At 42.6% G+C, this 17,093-nt stretch overlaps 1 protein-coding gene across 1 annotated transcript in view; it reads left to right on the top strand.

Annotated features, from left to right (window-relative positions):
* EDC3 (enhancer of mRNA decapping 3) overlaps positions 1 to 17,093 on the top strand; it is a 63,626-nt gene that overhangs the window by 482 nt on the left and 46,051 nt on the right. Inside the window, exons 2-3 of the mRNA XM_036734481.1 lie at positions 6,253 to 6,434; positions 14,105 to 14,418. Of these exons, the coding sequence (XP_036590376.1) occupies positions 6,271 to 6,434; positions 14,105 to 14,418 (478 nt within the window). The 5' untranslated portion in view covers positions 6,253 to 6,270. The remainder of the gene's footprint in view (positions 1 to 6,252; positions 6,435 to 14,104; positions 14,419 to 17,093) is intronic.

Here is a 17,093-nt window from a genome sequence, read left to right as displayed (position 1 = left end):
GCAGAGGTGCTTGTGGGGGGCCTGGAGGCTGGAACGGGAGCCTGAGACCCCCTAAGCGCCCCGGGGTATATAACTCTGAGCCGCGTGCTCCCTTCCCCTTTCCATAAAGGCCTCTGGCATCTAGGCACCCAGTCTGGTCACGGACCTAGGAGGGGAGAAGTTGCTCGTGAAATTCCTAACACCTGTGGAGGGGTGGGGGAGGGGCTGGGGCCCCGTGACCCCTTTCACCTTTCCTCCCTCCCCCGCCACAAACAGCTTTTCCACCCCCTTCCTTCCTGGACTTGTACTGATGAAGCATCTCCAAAGTTTTGCTCAGATCTAAGATTCTTGTTTGGCTCCTTAGTGGTTTTGGTGCGTTATTCCATATTACCCCCTCCGTAGTGAAATAGTTTACTCATAAATTATGAAAGACACGGTTCTAGCTTTCTTAGGAAACTTACTCTAGTATTAAAATTATGACCAAACTGGACACTGGTGGTGGTGATTGATACTAATCAGACCAGAATTTGGATTTGACAGGGGCCAGTTCATTTTTCATTTAGCTTTGCTTTATTCCACAGCGATATATTGCACCACTAACTGGCCAGCTGTCTCTTATAAGCACATTTATCAGGAAGGAAATCAGACAGAAAAGTGTAGATGGCTGTATAGCCTGTCGTCACTATTATGAAATTTAAAGTAGACTTAAACATGTGGGATGTTTTATGGATTTAAACATTGTTAGTTCCTTAAGAGAGATTTTCTCAGTTTGAAGTGAGAATGAGGTTTCCTTTTTGGGGGGAGAGTTCTAACTATGGCCCTTCAGTTTTTGGGAGGACTGTGGCACTTAAAGTAGGTAGGTCACTTAAACTTTCTGAAAGCTTTTTTCTGCAAAAATCAGGGGGTTGAACTACATGATTTATAAAGTCCTTTCCATTTCTAAAGCATCTGAGTCTATCAGAGGCAGATATCAGCCCATTGTAAGGAAGGATTTCCTAATTACCAGCTGTCCAAAAGTGAGATAGTTTTTGCAGTTTGTGAATCCATGAAACCTGAAGTAATGACATTCACTATTTCATCTTTCTGTTAGCTAGAGAAACACATTCCCAGTTGAGTGGAAAATATGTGACTTCCAAAGAAGACCACTATGTGCTACATGTTGTATGTACAGGAGGAAGTCTCTGGTCTCTGCGTAAGCCTTGGTAATCCAAGATGGTACAGCTAATTATGTTGCTGCTTGTTCAGTTCAGTAGACCTGAAGTGCCTAATATGCAAGACAATGAAACAATCTCTGCCCTCAACAAGCTTACATTCTACTTTCCAATTTGTACACAAACATGTGTAGTGGAAAATTGAGGGGGCAAGGGAATCCTGTGAGCAGAGGCATCATGGATGACTTCATGAGGAAGTGGCACATTGACTGAGTCTTGCAGAACGCCAGATTCTGAAGCAGTAAATGCACAGAAGACAGGAAGGGTCAAGTGAAGGGAGCAACACTGGTTTGGCTAGAATGTAGAGTTCTTGAAAGGGATTGTATAAAATAAAACTGAGAAGGCAGGTGGGAGCAAAACTGTGGAGGGCATAAATGACTGACCAGGAGTTTGTGCTTTTCCCTTTGGGCAGTGGTAGCCCCTGAAGATTTTTGAACATGAAAGTCATGTAGACATTTGTCCTAGTTGTGATGAAGAAGCAAATTTGTGACTTGTATACTCTTTCTGTGTGGACTACACAAGTACCATGGGTCTCCACCCTCAGATCCTGTCCTCCTATTACCAATTTGCAGGTTCTGTTATTGTTTATATCATTTCTGAAATGACTTAAGCTAAAAAGTAGGGTTAGGACTCTCTGAGTACTTTGTAGTCTTTGAAGTTGTGTTTTAGATTGGAAAGGCATGTGGCTACTTTAAAATAAACAACAAAGTATTGCATGTGCTTTGTTTTGCTTCGTTTGTGGATACGGTACTGAAAGATTGAGGGTATGATTTCTTCCCGTGTCTAGTTTATACTCAGATCCGTCCTGTCAGTATTGAGCTTGTGTCTCTGGAACTTATCTGTACCAGGACTAAGATCTTACTCTCTCCCTTGCAAGGTTTATGATAGATTAATGGCCTCCACTTGTTCGCAAGAGGTGACTACAGCTACCCTGTAGAGTGAAGTCCATATCCACTTGATAATAATATTTTACCAAGTAAGATGAGCCTAGTTTTTCTATTTCCCACCTCGAGGTTTGCTCATGGTGTTTTCCCTACCTTGGCATTTTAGCCTCCTCCCAAGCCTGCTCAGTCTTCAAACTGAAATTTGCTGGCTGTCTCCCTTCAGCCTCTTTTGACTCCTGGAGCTCACAGGGCTCTTTGCTCTTGACTCCTGTAGCATTTACAGTTAATGCCATTCATGTGATGCATGTTCTATAGGAAGTGCCCAGTGTAGTGTGATTTGTGTGTGTCCTGTCTCTCTAATAAGGGTGTTTAGATTGGGGGAGCACCAACAGTGGCTGAAACAATACCTGGCAATAGGAGCCAGGCAGCCAGAGTTGGAAGGAGTCACATCTGTGACTGTGCAGAGAGGGGCTTCCAAGCATTTGCTGAAACGAGGGAGGTACTTGCATGTTCTTTGTCCTCGCTGAGTTTACCTCAGGGTGCCCTTCCAGAAGGGATTGTTTTGAGTACATCGCCTCCTGTGGAGCCCTCGTGTCTTAACTGGCGTAGTGAAGGTGGGGGCAGGGGCAGCAATTGCCAGACTGACACCTGAGGAGTGGAGTCAGTGCTGGTGGCCCTTCATAAATGCTCAATTGCTGACTGACTGACTGACCACAGAGACTGGTGGAGGGAGTGCTAGCTAGTTATCAGGATCCAGGTTCAAACCCAAACCCTGAAACTTATTAAGCAACTGGAGTCATTTAGTCTCCATGGACCTCAGTTCTCATCTGTAAAATGAGGGAGTTGGACTAATTGTGGTTCATCATATCCCCCCAAGTTCTGGGGACAGGAAGCAAAAACAGCTCTTGCTCCCCAAGAGCTCACAGTCTATCCCTAGTGTTTACTATGGTGACTGGTACATGGGAGGTATTTAATAAATACTTGTTAACTTGACTGAAACAGTAGAAACAGATTTGTAGAAAATGGAGGGGCAGCTAGGTGGTGCAGTGAATAGAGCACTGGCCCTGGAGTCAGGAGGACCTGAGTTCAAATCCAGCCTCAAACACTTGACACTTACCAGCTGTGTGACCTTGGGCAAGTCACTTCACCCCAATTACTTTGCCTTCCCCCCTCCAAAAAAAGGGGGGATGCTTTAGCAGAGATCATAATGTGAACATTTGAAAGGATAATTAAAAAATTGTACTAAAATCTGCCTAGGCTGGTCAGGTTTTGAGGTGGCTTGCTTCTTTTTTTTTTAAAGAATTTGTTTATTTTTATTTCATTAAATACTTCCCAATTACATTTTAAAGTGTTTAACATTCTTTTTTAAAAATTTGAGTTCCAGATTCTCTCACTGTTGCCCCCAAGGCAAGTGATACCAATTATACATGTGCAGTCAATGTAAAACCTATTTCGATGTTAGCCATGTTGCAAAAGAACACAAAAAAGCAGGAAAAAGAAAGTGAAAAAATACTTCAGTCTACACTCAGAGTTCTTCAGTTCTGTCTTTGGCATTAAATAGAGGTAGCTTTTTCTTAAGAGAAATTAGAGAATTAGGGATGAGAAAAAGCCGATGAGTAACAGGGTAGAGTAAGATATTTGTCTTCATATTTGGAGGAAAATAGGGAGAGAGGAAAATCTTTTTCCTTTCCATGAAGTAAGAATATTTCAGTATTAGAGTTATTTACTATCACTCCACATAAAAACAATTTTCATTGTCCAAATGAAAAAACATTTAACTTAAATAGGTTATAAAAAAGATTTTCTATTAAAAAAAGAAATGAAAACCTTGCATTTTTCTTCCATTTTTGAATTTCCTGAGTGTTCTTCCTCTTCATATTTGACTCTACTAGAATTCATTAAGTACTTGCTGCTTCTCCTTTTATGTTGTGCCATGATTTTGCCTATGAAAATGTCAAAATAAACTTGTCAGGAGAGTGGGAAGTAGGCAGGAGTATGATAGATCACAAATAACAGGAACTCTTAGCTTTTATGCCTTAAAAACAAAACAGAAACTGAATAGGGAATGAGATGTTTAGCATGTATTCCTTCCACTTTCTACCAAAGTATCTCAGACCATCACTATCATTTTGGAAACTCCTTTTGTAGCGTTTTCAGGCCTGTCTAGGATCAACCATATGCTCAGGGGGCTGTACGCCCAGGAGCATTGGCCTGAGAGAGTTTAGACTCTAATGGAGGCTGGTCACTTTACCCCTCCTGTAAGCGCTCTGTTCTGTTTCCTCTCTTTCAGATGAGAGGCTTAATTAGATTATTTTTAAAGTTCCTTTCAGCACAGAGTTATGTGCTGCTGTTGCTTGCTCTTCAGTTTCTTTTCCTTCCTTCTTAGCTCTTGGCTCTTGCTTAGTCGGAAAAGCTGCTGAAGAGCACTGTTCTCTTCATCTTTGGAGTTTTCTCTTTCCTGTCAGAGGGAAAATCCCTTAGGCCCCTAAGCAAAGATTGAGCAGCCTCTAGCATTTTTGTTAACATTAGAATTTTCTTTCGGAAAGCTTTATTTATGTCTTTTATTTTCCTCTCGTAGTCATTTCCTGATATGCCTTCATTTGTAGTAAAAGTAGTTAAACAAAATCAGCTGACAAAGTGATCGCCTTTGGCAGCGTCTTCTGCTTCTAGTTTCCCACCTCTACTGAAAGGAAGAAGGTGCTTTCCTCATCTCTTCTCCAAGGCCAAGATTGGATGCCGAGATTACTGTAGATGACTGGAACAAGCCAAAAGATTACTGGCTTTTCACTCGCTTTGTGGTAGTTGTGTCACTGGAGGTTTTTAGTGTGGTTAGACTTATTTTCTTTCTTTTTTTTTTTTTTTACTTATTTTTTTTTTTTTTGGAGCGGGGAAGGAAGGGCAATAGGGATTGAGTGACTTGCCCAAGGTCACACAGCTAGTAAGTGTGTCAAGCCTCTGAGGTCGGATTTTAACTAAGGTCCTCCTGACTCCAGGGCCCGTGCTCTACTCACTACGCCACCTAGCTGCCCCAAGACTCATTTTCTCACCATTTTTTCTATATCTTCTTTATACAGACTCCTCCAAAATAATGATTTAAACAGTGAGATTGACTTCCGCCCGTTTCTGTTCCTATTGGGAAATGCCAAACCAGTCTTTAATTGAGTTCCTGACATTTTTCTTGTTATTATCCACTTAACAAACATTTGTTGAGTATCCTATGTATTGCTCTTGTGTTTAATGGCTTATGTAAATATGTATAGAGATTGCATTAGACAGTAGTTTGAATACTTCCCACAAAAGAGCAGAAACATTTCTGGACTTTGTGGAAAATTTATTATGTCCTGCCAAATGATGTGTTTGTTCTCTATGTTAAAACCTTTTGGGAGATTGTAACCTTTCTTAAGAGAAAGTTGAACTCAAGTTGATCATTCTCATGGAGTTGTAAAGGCCAAGCGTACTTTTCTTTATGAATCATCTTTCAGAGAGGCTTGGTGACATATATTAAAATATATAATTAGAATTGCTTGGCTATACATTGGTGTACATCTGAGGAGCTTGCTGTGAATTAATGAATTGTTTTCTATCCTGTTGTTGATTTGATTTAAGGGATGATTTGATTATAAGGAAGGTCCTGTTATTGTCTGGAAGGTACTTGAGCAATGATCTAGTACAGTAGTGTCAAACTAGATAGAAGTGGGGGCCTCCTAAGGAACTCTGCGGTTTCATGTGGACTTATGTTGTATTTTTATTTATTTTGATAAATATTTCCCAGTTAAAACATTGCAATCTGGTTTGAGCTTTACTTGCTAGTGTAGTAGGCTGTGTGAAGCCTGCAGGCTTTTTGACACCTCTGATGTAGTCCACCCCCTTCATTTCACCAGTGAGGAAACTGAGGCCTGAAAGGATAAAATGACTTGCCTATGGTTCTGTTTCAAGTTAGTAACAAAGCAGGTGAGAACCAAGGTGTCCTTCTGATTTTTAAGGTCAAAGTTCTTTTGATGATTTGTATGTGCTCCCTGAAAAAAAAGACAAAACCAGATGTTTTAAAGATGACTTCTTATGTTCATTTAGCTCCCTTAAAAGTATGGAGGGACTCATTTATTAAAAGTTAGTATCTGCCCAGCATCCAGGCTTCTAGAATATGCTTGACCCTTTGCTTTGTCCCTTCTTTGTTATAGTGATCCCATATCAGAAACATGGCTTCAGATTGGCTGGGCAGCATTGTATCCATCAACTGTGGGGACAGCCTGGGAGTCTATCAGGGAAGAGTATCAGCAGTGGACCAGGTCAGCCAGACCATCTCTTTGACCCGGCCTTTCCACAATGGAGTGAAGTGTTTAGTGCCAGAAGTCACCTTTAGGTGAGTATCTTTAGAAGTCCACTCTTCGGCCTCCCTTTCTTGGTCATACCTACGTATATCTACACAGCGCTGTGCTACGTTTTGGGGATACCAAGACAGAAAGATACAGTTTAAATATTAGAAAATCTCAGAGGGAAGGCCCTAGGGTAAGAGGGTTGGGCTGGTGGGAAAAGCCACCTGCAGAAGGTGAGATTTGAGCTGAGTTTTGAAAGAAGCCAGGAAAGCCAGGAGGCAGAGGTGAGAAGAGAAGCACTCCAGATATGGAGGACAGCCTGTGAAAAGGCCTGGAGTATGGAGAAAAGTGTCCAGTGTGAGGAACAGCCAAGAAGCCAGTGTGGCTGAATCATAGAAAGGGGAGTAAATTATAAGAAGTTTGGAAAGTTAGAAAGGGGCCAGATTGTGAAGGCCAGACAGAATTTTATATTTGACCGGAGGTAATAAGAAGCTTCTGGTGTTTGTTGAGGAGGAGGGATGACATAATTGGCCCAGCACTTTAGGAAAATCACTTTGGTAGGTAAGTGGAGATCAGATTGGAATGGGGAAAGACTTCAATTGAAGACACCAACCAGAAGGCCATTGTAGTAGACCAGGAATGAGGTGGTGAGGACTTCACTATGATGGTGGCTGTGTGAGTAGAGAAGGGGCCATATATGTTGGATGTTATAAAGGTTGACAGGCCAAGATTCAACTATAAATTGGATGTGTGGGATGAATATGAGTGAGGAGTTGAAGATGATACTGAGGTTATAAGCCTGGGTTACTGAGAGGATTGTGTTGCTCTATGCAGAGCGAGTAAAGTTGGGAAGAATGGGGGCGGGGCGGGGGGGGGGGGGTTTGAGGGGAAAGACAGAGTTCTGTTTTGGCTATGTTGAGTCCAACATGCCTATGGACCATCTAATTCTAGATGACCAAAAGGCAGTTGGTGATTCAAGATTGGAGGTCATAAGAGAGTGGTCAGAGAATCTAGGAATCCTTTGCAGCTCCCAGGAGCTGATGAGGTTACCAAGTGAGATGTGTGGGTATTTTCAAAATTATCCAATCTGCAAGAAAAAACCACCAAGATAGAGTTCTGAGCCAATGGCACTTCATTAAAGGGACCATGGTCCCCTCCAAGGAAATAGACCTCAGATCTTCCTCACAATCTGAGGTACCCACTTCTTCCAGGATCTTAGTTTTATAGTGCTTGATACCTGGACAATGTAAGTAAAGCAGGCTAAAAATAGAGAGTCTCATTGATGGATAAATTTGCCCTTGATCCTCCTGGAAGGTCTACACAAAATTCAGAATCCCATTGGTTGTCAAATGGGCTAGTGAGTATTTTAACAGACTTACCTTGACCTTTCAGGAGGTCCTACCAAAGCTGGTGAGCAGCACACCCACAGGTTGGTAGAAAGACAGGCCGGCAACCAGGGTAACTCACTGGTCAAGTGCTCCTGGTCATCTCCCCATGTTGGGCAATAAGAGGAATGACAAGGGATGGAGGGGGAACAAAAATAGTGGAGAGGTGGGGCGGGGCTTTCCATGTAATTGAGTCATCTCTACCACACTGGGCGTGGTCACCATAACAAGGAAAAACAAGGGTGGAGGTCCTCTAGTTAGCTTCCTATGATTAAGCAAGTGAAATTACAATTTGCAGTTCACAGCTCTGGGGCCTAATATACAGAACTTATAAACACTTCTCCTATAGAATCCTATCAAATTGATTAATACTGAATAAATAAATAATTAGAATAAAATAGGGGTCCAATTAATCATCTATCATAGATAGATGCTAAGAGGAATGATGGAGAGTGGAGATGAGGGGAGAAAGAAGAATCAAAAATGACTGTAAGGCCTTGAGCCTGGATAACTTGGAGAACACAGAAGTGAGGGGGGAAGTGTTCTGTACATGCTGGATGTGCCATCAGGCCATCCAGGTAGAAATGCCCAGCAGGCAGGTGCCAGTGCTGGACTCTGGAATTCAAGGGAGAGTCCAGGATTGGAGATCCAGGTTTGTAAGTCATGTAAACAGAGAAAATAGGGGGCAGCTAGGTGGCGCGGTGAGTAGAGCACCGGCCCTGGAGTCAGGAGGACCTGAGTTCAAGTCCGGCCTCAGACACTTCCCACATTTACTAACTGTGTCACCCTGGGCAAGTAAACTTAACCCAGATTGCCTCTCCTCCTCCCTCCAAAAAGAAATTAGAGATAATGATAGAAATGATGGGACTAGATTAGATTGCCAAAGGAGAGAGCAGAACCAGAGAAGTAGCCTGAGGGCAGGACATTGGGAGTTGCCTGTATTTTGGAGACCAGGAGGAGGAATAGCAGGCACCCACCGGGGAGACAGGGAAGACAGTGAAGCATTTAGATGTTGTCAGGGAAGAGAAGGCAGAAGGTTTTAGTGGCTGTCGTGGAGAGTGTGATGGGAGGCCATGAGATAAACTGCCCCAACTTAGTTTCAGTTAGTGCCCATTTATAGTGGACTTGGTTGTGACTTAGAGCATGATTCTCCTCTGGAGTAAAATAGATGGTAATTGTTATTTAGGGCTGTGTGTTGCTGGGGTAGGAACAATGAAAAATCAAAGGGTTGAGCAATTCTAGGGTTGTGGAGAGTGTAGTGTTGTGAGGCTTTCAGAAGTTCAGGATGATAGCTGTAGGGAACTGAACCAGGGATGAGGTCAGGAGACTGGGAGAACAGGAAGGGATTGAGCAACTGGAATGTAGAAGATAGGCTCAAGAGAGAAATCTTAGAGTCTCCAGTCTTGGCAGTTGAGTGGTTTCATATGATGGGTGGCAGGAGTGTGAAGAAGATCCCTTGCTTCCATGGGCAAAGGAAGCACCGTCTTCAGTAATATTGAAGTCACCAAAGATGATGACAGGAGAGTGGGAGGCATGCTGTCAAGCAGTGCTGGAGTCACTGAGGAGAGTGAGTGGGGCCCAGAGGTCTGAAGAGGCTGTAGACAAGGATCAGCAGAGCCGAGCCACCGTGCTTATGATGGGAAGCTCTGCAGGCAGCAACAGGAAAGAAGCAGAATCACCTAGTAGCACCTGAAGACTGGCAAAGTGCTATACCTGTAAAAGTCCATCACCTAACCACAACCTTGTGAGGGAGAGGCTATTGTCCCCATTTTACTGATGAAGGAACTGTGGCTGAAAGGGGGTAAGGCAGTTTGCCCAGACTAGTAATGTCTGATGCTGGATTTGAACTCAGTTCTTCCTGACTCCAAGTCTAGCACTCTATCCACTGTCCTGCCTAAGTAGTGACATCTTAGGGCCTTGGAGAACCAACCCAGACACACACACACACACACACACACACACACACACACACACACACGAAAGTACTATATAAATGTGAGGTATCATTTTATTAGTCTAATATTTTTCCCTTGCTTATTCCCATCTCTGCACCTGTACTTTTCTGAAAAAGTACCAAGGGGTGCACAGGTTGGAGGGCTTAGGGAGGGTGATACATAGAGAGAGACATGGAACAGTAGGTGATTTTGGTCAGGTAAAGAAATAGTTAATCAGGGAAGTAGAACTCTTGTGGGTAAAGGCCAGCCTTCTGTGTAGTAGAGGAAGGAACAGCAGGGAGAGTAAGTGATGGGATTTAAGGAGCCTGAGAGATTTTGAGATTAGAGACTAGGCAGGAGCATCTGCATGGATACCAAAGTCCTTTAGTAAAAAGCAGAACCTGGGGAGGAACTCCCTGAGGGAAGAGGGAGAGCAGGCTGGGGACTGGGATGCGATTGCCACCAGCATCTTGATTGAGTGCACAGTTTTGTTACTGTGGACTTCAAAGGAGGAGAGGCTTCTAAGTATTGGTGGAGCCTCTTATATAAAGTTTGTTGTAATTTTTCATTTTTGAACCTTCTAAATTGGTCAGGAATTCCCATTCAGTTGATTGGCATCTGTCTTCCAGTAGATCTCTACACTAGATGTTTCCATCCCATGTACCTCTTTGCCCTTTTCTGGAGCATGGCTGGCACATGAACTGTGCCATTAGCTGTGGCCCTTAGCTCCCCTGGGCTTCTTCTCTTTCCTCTGATGAGTGATATCAAGGTGGTTTGTTGTTGTTTTTTTTTTTTACGTGGATTTATTGGAACTAATCTTCAGGCAAAAGGATAGAATCATTTATTTCATAAACATTTCAAATCCATGTATTTATCTAAACAAGAAAAGGAATTGAAATAATACAGGAGAAAACATTTCAGAGCTCTGACATTCAGTCATCTTACTGAGATCCTTTTTACAAATAAGGCAGTGTCTCTATACACTGATTTTTTAAAAATAATTTGTATACATTTTTATGGTAGACACCCCCACCCCCCAAAACTCACAATATACAGTTTTTATATCAATTTTCTCCCTTGACCCTGTCCCTTTTTGAAAGTGTTTGCTTTTGATTACCTCCTCCCCCATCTGCCCTCCCTTCTATCGTCTCCCCTTTTTTATCTCCTTCCTCCTTCTTTCCTGTGAGGTAAGATACTCAATTGAGTGTGTATGTTATTCCCTCCTCAGGTCAAATCCGATGGGAGCAAGATTCACTCGTGCCCCCTCACCTGCCCTCTATTCCCTCCCAACAGAAGTGCTTTTTCTTGCCACTTTTATGCGAGATAATTTACCCCATTCTATCTCTCCCTTTCTCCCTCTCTCAATATATTCCTCTCTCATCCCTTAATTTGATTTTATTTTTTTTAGATATCATCCCTTCATATTCAACTCACCCTGTGCCCTCTGTCTATATATATATGTATATTCCCTTCAGCTACCCTAATACTGAGGTCTCATGAATCACACACATCATCTTTCCATGTAGGAATGTAAACAAAACAGTTCAACTTTAGTAAGTCCCTTGTGATTTCTCTTTCTTGTTTACCTTTTCATGCTTCTCTTGATTCTTGTCTTTGAAAGTTAAATTTTCTATTCAGCTCTGGTCTTTTCACTGAGAAAGCTTGAAAGTTCTCTATTTTGTTGAAAATCCATATTTTGCCTTGGAGCATGATACTCCGTTTTGCTGGGTAGGTGATTCTTGGTTTTAGTCCTAACTCCATTGACCTCTGGAATATCATATTCCAAGCCCTTTGATCCCTTAATGTAGAAGCTGCTAGATCTTGTGTTATCCTGATTGTGTTTCCACAATACTCAAATTGTTTCTTTCTGACTGCTTGCAGTATTTCCTCCTTGATCTGGGGGCTCTACAATTTGGCAACAATATTCCTAGGAGTTTTGTTTTTGGGATCTTTTTCAGGAGGCGATTGGTGGATTCTTTCAATTTCTGTTTTACCCTCTGGCTCTAGAATATCAGAGCAGTTCTCCTTGATAATATCTTGAAAGATGATATCGAGGCTCTCTTTTTGATCATGGCTTTCAGGTAGTCCAATAATTTTTCAGTTGTCTCTCCTGGATCTATTTTCCAAGTCAGTGGTTTTCCCGCTGGGATATTTCACATTGTGTTCCATTTTTTTCATTCCTTTGGTTCTGTTTTAGAATATCTTGATTTCTCATAAAGTCACTAGCTTCCACTTGCTCCACTCTAATTTTTAAGGTCGTATTTTCTTCAGTGGTCTTTTGGTCCTCCTTTTCCATTTGGCTAATTCTGCCTTTCAAGACATTCTTCTCCTCATTGGCTTTTTGGAGCTGTTTTGACATTTGGGTTAATCTATTCTTTAAGGTGTTATTTTCTTCAATATTTTTTTGGATCTCCTTTAGCAAGTCATTGACTTGTTTTTCATGGTTTTCTCACATCATTCTCATTTCTCTTTCCATTTTTTCCTCTACTTCTCTAACTTGCTGTTCCAAATCCTTTTTGAGCTCTTCCATGTCCTGAGTGAGACCAGTTCATGTTTGTCTTGGAGACTTTTGATGTAGGCTCCTTGACTTTGTTGACTTCTTTAGTTTTTCGTCGGGGTGTGACTGCTTGTAAAGCAGAGAGTACTTTGTCCCAAGCTTGAGGGGCTGCACTCTTGTTTTCAGAGCTATTTCTACACAGCAAGCTCTGCTACACCAGCGTTCCTCCTCCCCCAAGAACTGCCAACCCGGACTGTGACTCAGATCTGAGCAGGCTCTGCATTCCTGCTCTGATCCACCACTTAATTCCTCCCACTAGGTGGGCCTGGGGCCGGAAGCAGCTGCAAGCTGTAGTTCTGTAGCTGCACCTCCTCCGCTGCCCCCGGAGTGGTGGCTGAACTGCAAACTTCTTTCACTCTGTCCCTACAGTTTTTCACACTAACCTCTTCTGTTGTCTTTGGTGTTTGTGGGTTGGGAAGTCTGGTAAGTGCCACAGCTCACTGATTCAGGGTGCTAGGGCATGTTCTGCCTGGCTCCCAGTCTGGTTGGTTCAGGCGCAACCCATCCTGGGTTCTGCTCCACTCTGCTCCCAGCTCCCTGCAGTAGGCGTTACCCAGCGACCATCCAGGCTGTCCTGGGCTGGAGCCCTGCATCCCTCTGCTATTTCGTGGGTTCTGCAGTTCTAGAGCTTGTTCAGAGCCGTTTTTTATCAGTGTTTGGAGGGTCCTGGGGGAGAGCTTTAGGCGAGTCCCTGCTTTCCAGCTCTGCCCCCCGGTATAACTTTTTAAAAAAATACATTGTACTCTTTGCCCTTAGTAATTTTTATTAAGGTATAATCTATTAGTAAATTAATAAACTTTATTTTTATGTAGTCATCCTTAAAACAAAATGGTTGTACTAAGTTTTGGAAAGTTAGACTTGTTTCCATCTCCAGTAGCATAACCAGCCCCACCCTCCATCAGCCAGGCTCTCCTGGGGTTTCAGTGTGTGTCTTTTCTTGAGAGTTGCCTGTATTTTGGAGTGTATCCCTGGATGTTAAAAACTAGCCTTTGTGTGATAGGAAAAGTCCCTGTGTGTGGTTAGAGGTATCTAGAGCACACAGTGGGTCTACTGATGATACCATCACAGAGCTGTATCACAACCAGCTACGTTTCTCCTGCTCCCAGGGCTTGTGTGGACAGGAGTATTAGAAAATGGAACTGGAGGAAGAGTGAGTAATGTCTGTAGGCCCTAAGTTTGGAAATGATTTCTTTCTTTGGTCATGTCTGCTTTCCTGTTTGTCCAATGCTATACCTCTCCATTGATTTTCCAATGTTCTGAATGATCTGACTTCCAGTTTGCCTTCTTCCCACCTGTCCTGAGCTGCTCATTGCTCATTCTGCCCCTGTGCTGTCAGCTTGTCTCCTCTGACTCAGAACACGATCCTTTTGCTCTTTTAATAATGGAGATTTCCATGTGGAGAAGATGAATAGCCAAAGGGCCTCTGAGCTAGCTCATGAGGTCCTCGGTGATCAATTCAGGGCACACCTTGTCCTCCTGCACTGGGCCTAGCACAAGGCTGTGCACATAGCAGGTGCTCAGTAAGTATTTGTTAAATGAAATTGAGAATTTTTAATGTGGCCCATAACATTTTACTTGGGTTTATTTTTTTTTTACTCTGCTTTTAAATAGCCATAAATCAACAAATGAGCTTTCTCCTTCCAAAATGGTACAGTATTTCTGCTGAATATTATATTGCAGAGTGAGTCTTGTTTCTGAGGACCCTGACAACTTTCACTAGTTCTTTTGCTCCTGAGCCTCAGTGAGATAAATGGGTACTTCTGAACGATAATAGCATTGCTTTTCGTTGCTATTTACCAGGATTTTGGTTTTGAGATTGTGACTCATTTTGTCTATTTCAGGGCCGGTGACATTACAGAGTTGAAGATTCTGGAGATACCAGGTTCTGGGGACAGCCAGCATTGTGGAGACCCACAACAGACAGAATTAGGCCTACCTAGTGTTGGCTGTCAGGTGGGAATTAATCAGAATGGCACAGGCAAGCTGCTCAAGAAGTCCACATCCTCCAGTGCCCCCCAGAACATCCCCAAGAGAGCAGAGATGAAGACCCAGGATGTTGCCATTTCACCACAACAACCATGCTCAAAGAGCTATGTGGACAGGCACATGGAATCTTTGAATCAGTCCAGAAGCTTCCGTCGTCGACACAACTCTTGTAAGTATTCTCCTGTTGGCATTTTCTTTTTAACCTGATGACCCTAAGCTGTGAAGTCTTAGCCACCCCTTCTCCCAGAAGAAGACTTATCACAAGAGTGAAGAAGGATGCCAGCAGAAAGAACTTCACTGAACTCTGAAGGATTCTTTTGCTTCGGCTTTCCTTCCTATTTCTTCATCTTCTAACATGTTTTTAAGGGAAGAGGAGTCAGGTGTTATAGACATATCCCCACCCCTGCTTCACCCCACCTTCCTCCCTGCTGTCCTCCCTGGAGTTTACCCAATGTTAAGTCACTACCTTAGTGACCCTCTGGTTTGACTCCCTTGTTTTATAGATGAGGATGAGGATGAAGACCATTGGGCCCAAAGTAGTATGGCACAGGGCCAGCTGGAGCCCAGGGCTTCAGATGTGTTCCATTACACACCTCCTCTGCCCTTTTCATATACCCGAAATCACACTCGCCGTCTGTCCAAGAGGTCTGACCTGTTTGGAAGTTTAAGCTTTTTGTGTCTTGGACATTGAGGACTAGTTGGAAATAAATGGTCACAGAGACTTGCCATGACTTTTTGGCTGTTGATTAATGGAGCTGCAGGGTTGTGTTAGTGCCAACAGCTGTGCTGGTATAGTCCCCAGCTAGTACAGGAATGGTGGAGATTGAGTGTAGAATGTGATTTGAACAGAGGAAGAGGAGTCTTTCTGATTCCAAGCTGAGTGCTCTATCCACTGCGCCACCTAGCCGCTCTGTTATCCAGTTTGGCTAATACATTTACAAATTGCCTTTCTTCTACTGGGTGTGAAAACATTTTAAAGACATCTTTTATTTCTCATGAGCATTCTTGAATTTTCCTAATAGAACAGGTCATTTTATTTTGGTCTTTGAATATAGATGTTTTGTACTCATGGACCATGATAGAGAATTTTCTACTGATTTTAAGTAATATTTTACAACATTATAAATGAGCCATATTAAGGTATTTTCTGCTAAAATGAGGAATTTCATCAGTTGGGCTCCTACTAGTCACTATTGTAATAAATAAATGGTCCCAGAGAGTTGTTATGGTTTTTAATCTTGTAATTGATAGACCTTTAGTGATTTGTTAAGATTGAGTATAGTACAAAGAGCTTGAATGCTCCTGGAGAGACTTGAACTTAGATCCAGCATCTCTGAAGCTGGCTTTATGACCATGGGCATTCCCCTTAACCTCTTTGAGCAGCTTCTGGAGCTTAGGATGAACATTCCTGGTCCTTTCCTCCCAGGTTGTTACAAAAAATGCTTTGTAAGCCTTAAAAGGCCACTTGGTGCTGGCTATTCCTAGAACCCCCAGCAGTCAGCTGCATTGGGTCTGTTGTGCCTACGACCTCATGGAGCCCTCTGGCCCTAGACCTGGAGTGAGGGCTCAGCAGGCTCAGTTTGACTCAGAGGTGAGGTAGCTCCCTTGGCTGTTAATGTTGGCCTGTTCAAGGCAGCTCACCTTTGGTACTTACAGGGAGCCAAGAGAGGGATTGAAATCAGTGCTGCTGTTTTAGTCTTTTCATGGTTCTTGCTAATGATGGTTGTGAAAAATGTGAATCATGATTTCCTTTGTGATCTCAGAAAAGCTGTCTAGGACTTTCATTAGAAATGGTAAGTTTAGTTATGGTCGTCATATGTTGTTATTGTTTAGTTACTCAGTCATGTCTGACTCTTTGTGACCCCTCTTGGGGTTTTCTTGGCAAAAATACTGTAGTGTTTTGCCATTTCCTTCTCCAGTAGATTAAGGTAAACAGAGGTTAAGTGACTTGCCTAGGGTAACACAGCTAGTAAGTGTCTGAGGCCAGATTTGAACTCAGGTCTTCCTGATTCCAGGCCCAGTGTTCTATCCCTAAGTTACCTAGTTGCTTCTGCATGTTGTCATGTAGCAATACTCCCTCCTAAATCTGATTTGTATGAACCTGAGTGTGACCTGTATTTTGAATTGGCCTGTATTGGAAGCAATACCTTAGTTTCTCTTGGCTCCAGTCTCTATATGGGCTATGATACAGAACTTTAATAAAATTGGTGTATTTGCCTTCAGGCATTGTAACTCTTCTTTATTGTAGCCTCCAGCTGTAGGTTTGGGGAGATAACTAATTTCCTTCCCATTGACTATTGAATCTAGGTAATTGAAGAAGTTAGAAGAGATGCTTAAGTTCTAACTCTAAGAACTTTGAACTTGAAGGTTGAAAGTTCTGACTTTGTCACTTAATATCTGTATAATCAAGGGCAAATCACTTCATTTATCTGAGACTCGTAACGTATATACATACATCTACACATAAAATAACTCATATATATATATATCAAACATATATCATAACTTATTTATGTCTTCCTTGGCTTGTTGTGAGGGCCAAATTATCTCTTTAATTACAGACATTTATTTAGAGCCTGCTTTCTCCCACATAGCCTGCTATATAGAATTTGGTGGGAATTCAGTGGTAAAGAAGACAAGGCCTCTGCCCTTGGTAAAGATAAGATGTGTGTCAGTATAAAATAGTATCATAGAGTAGGGGCTAGAAGGGTCTTTGGTTGTCTGTACTTCAAAAAGTCCATGATTTCATTGGCATGGGCCTAGCTTGTGATTTTCTGAAGCCTGTGCCAACCACATTCAACTTCTGGCATGGCTTAGCTATGTAGAAAGGCTTCCAGGACAGGT

The sequence above is a fragment of the Trichosurus vulpecula genome, chromosome 8 (genome assembly GCF_011100635.1).
Source record: "Trichosurus vulpecula isolate mTriVul1 chromosome 8, mTriVul1.pri, whole genome shotgun sequence".
In the NCBI taxonomy this organism is placed as follows: domain Eukaryota; kingdom Metazoa; phylum Chordata; class Mammalia; order Diprotodontia; family Phalangeridae; genus Trichosurus; species Trichosurus vulpecula.
Note: the sequence above shows the minus strand (reverse complement) of the source record. Positions and strands in the feature narration are given on the sequence as shown.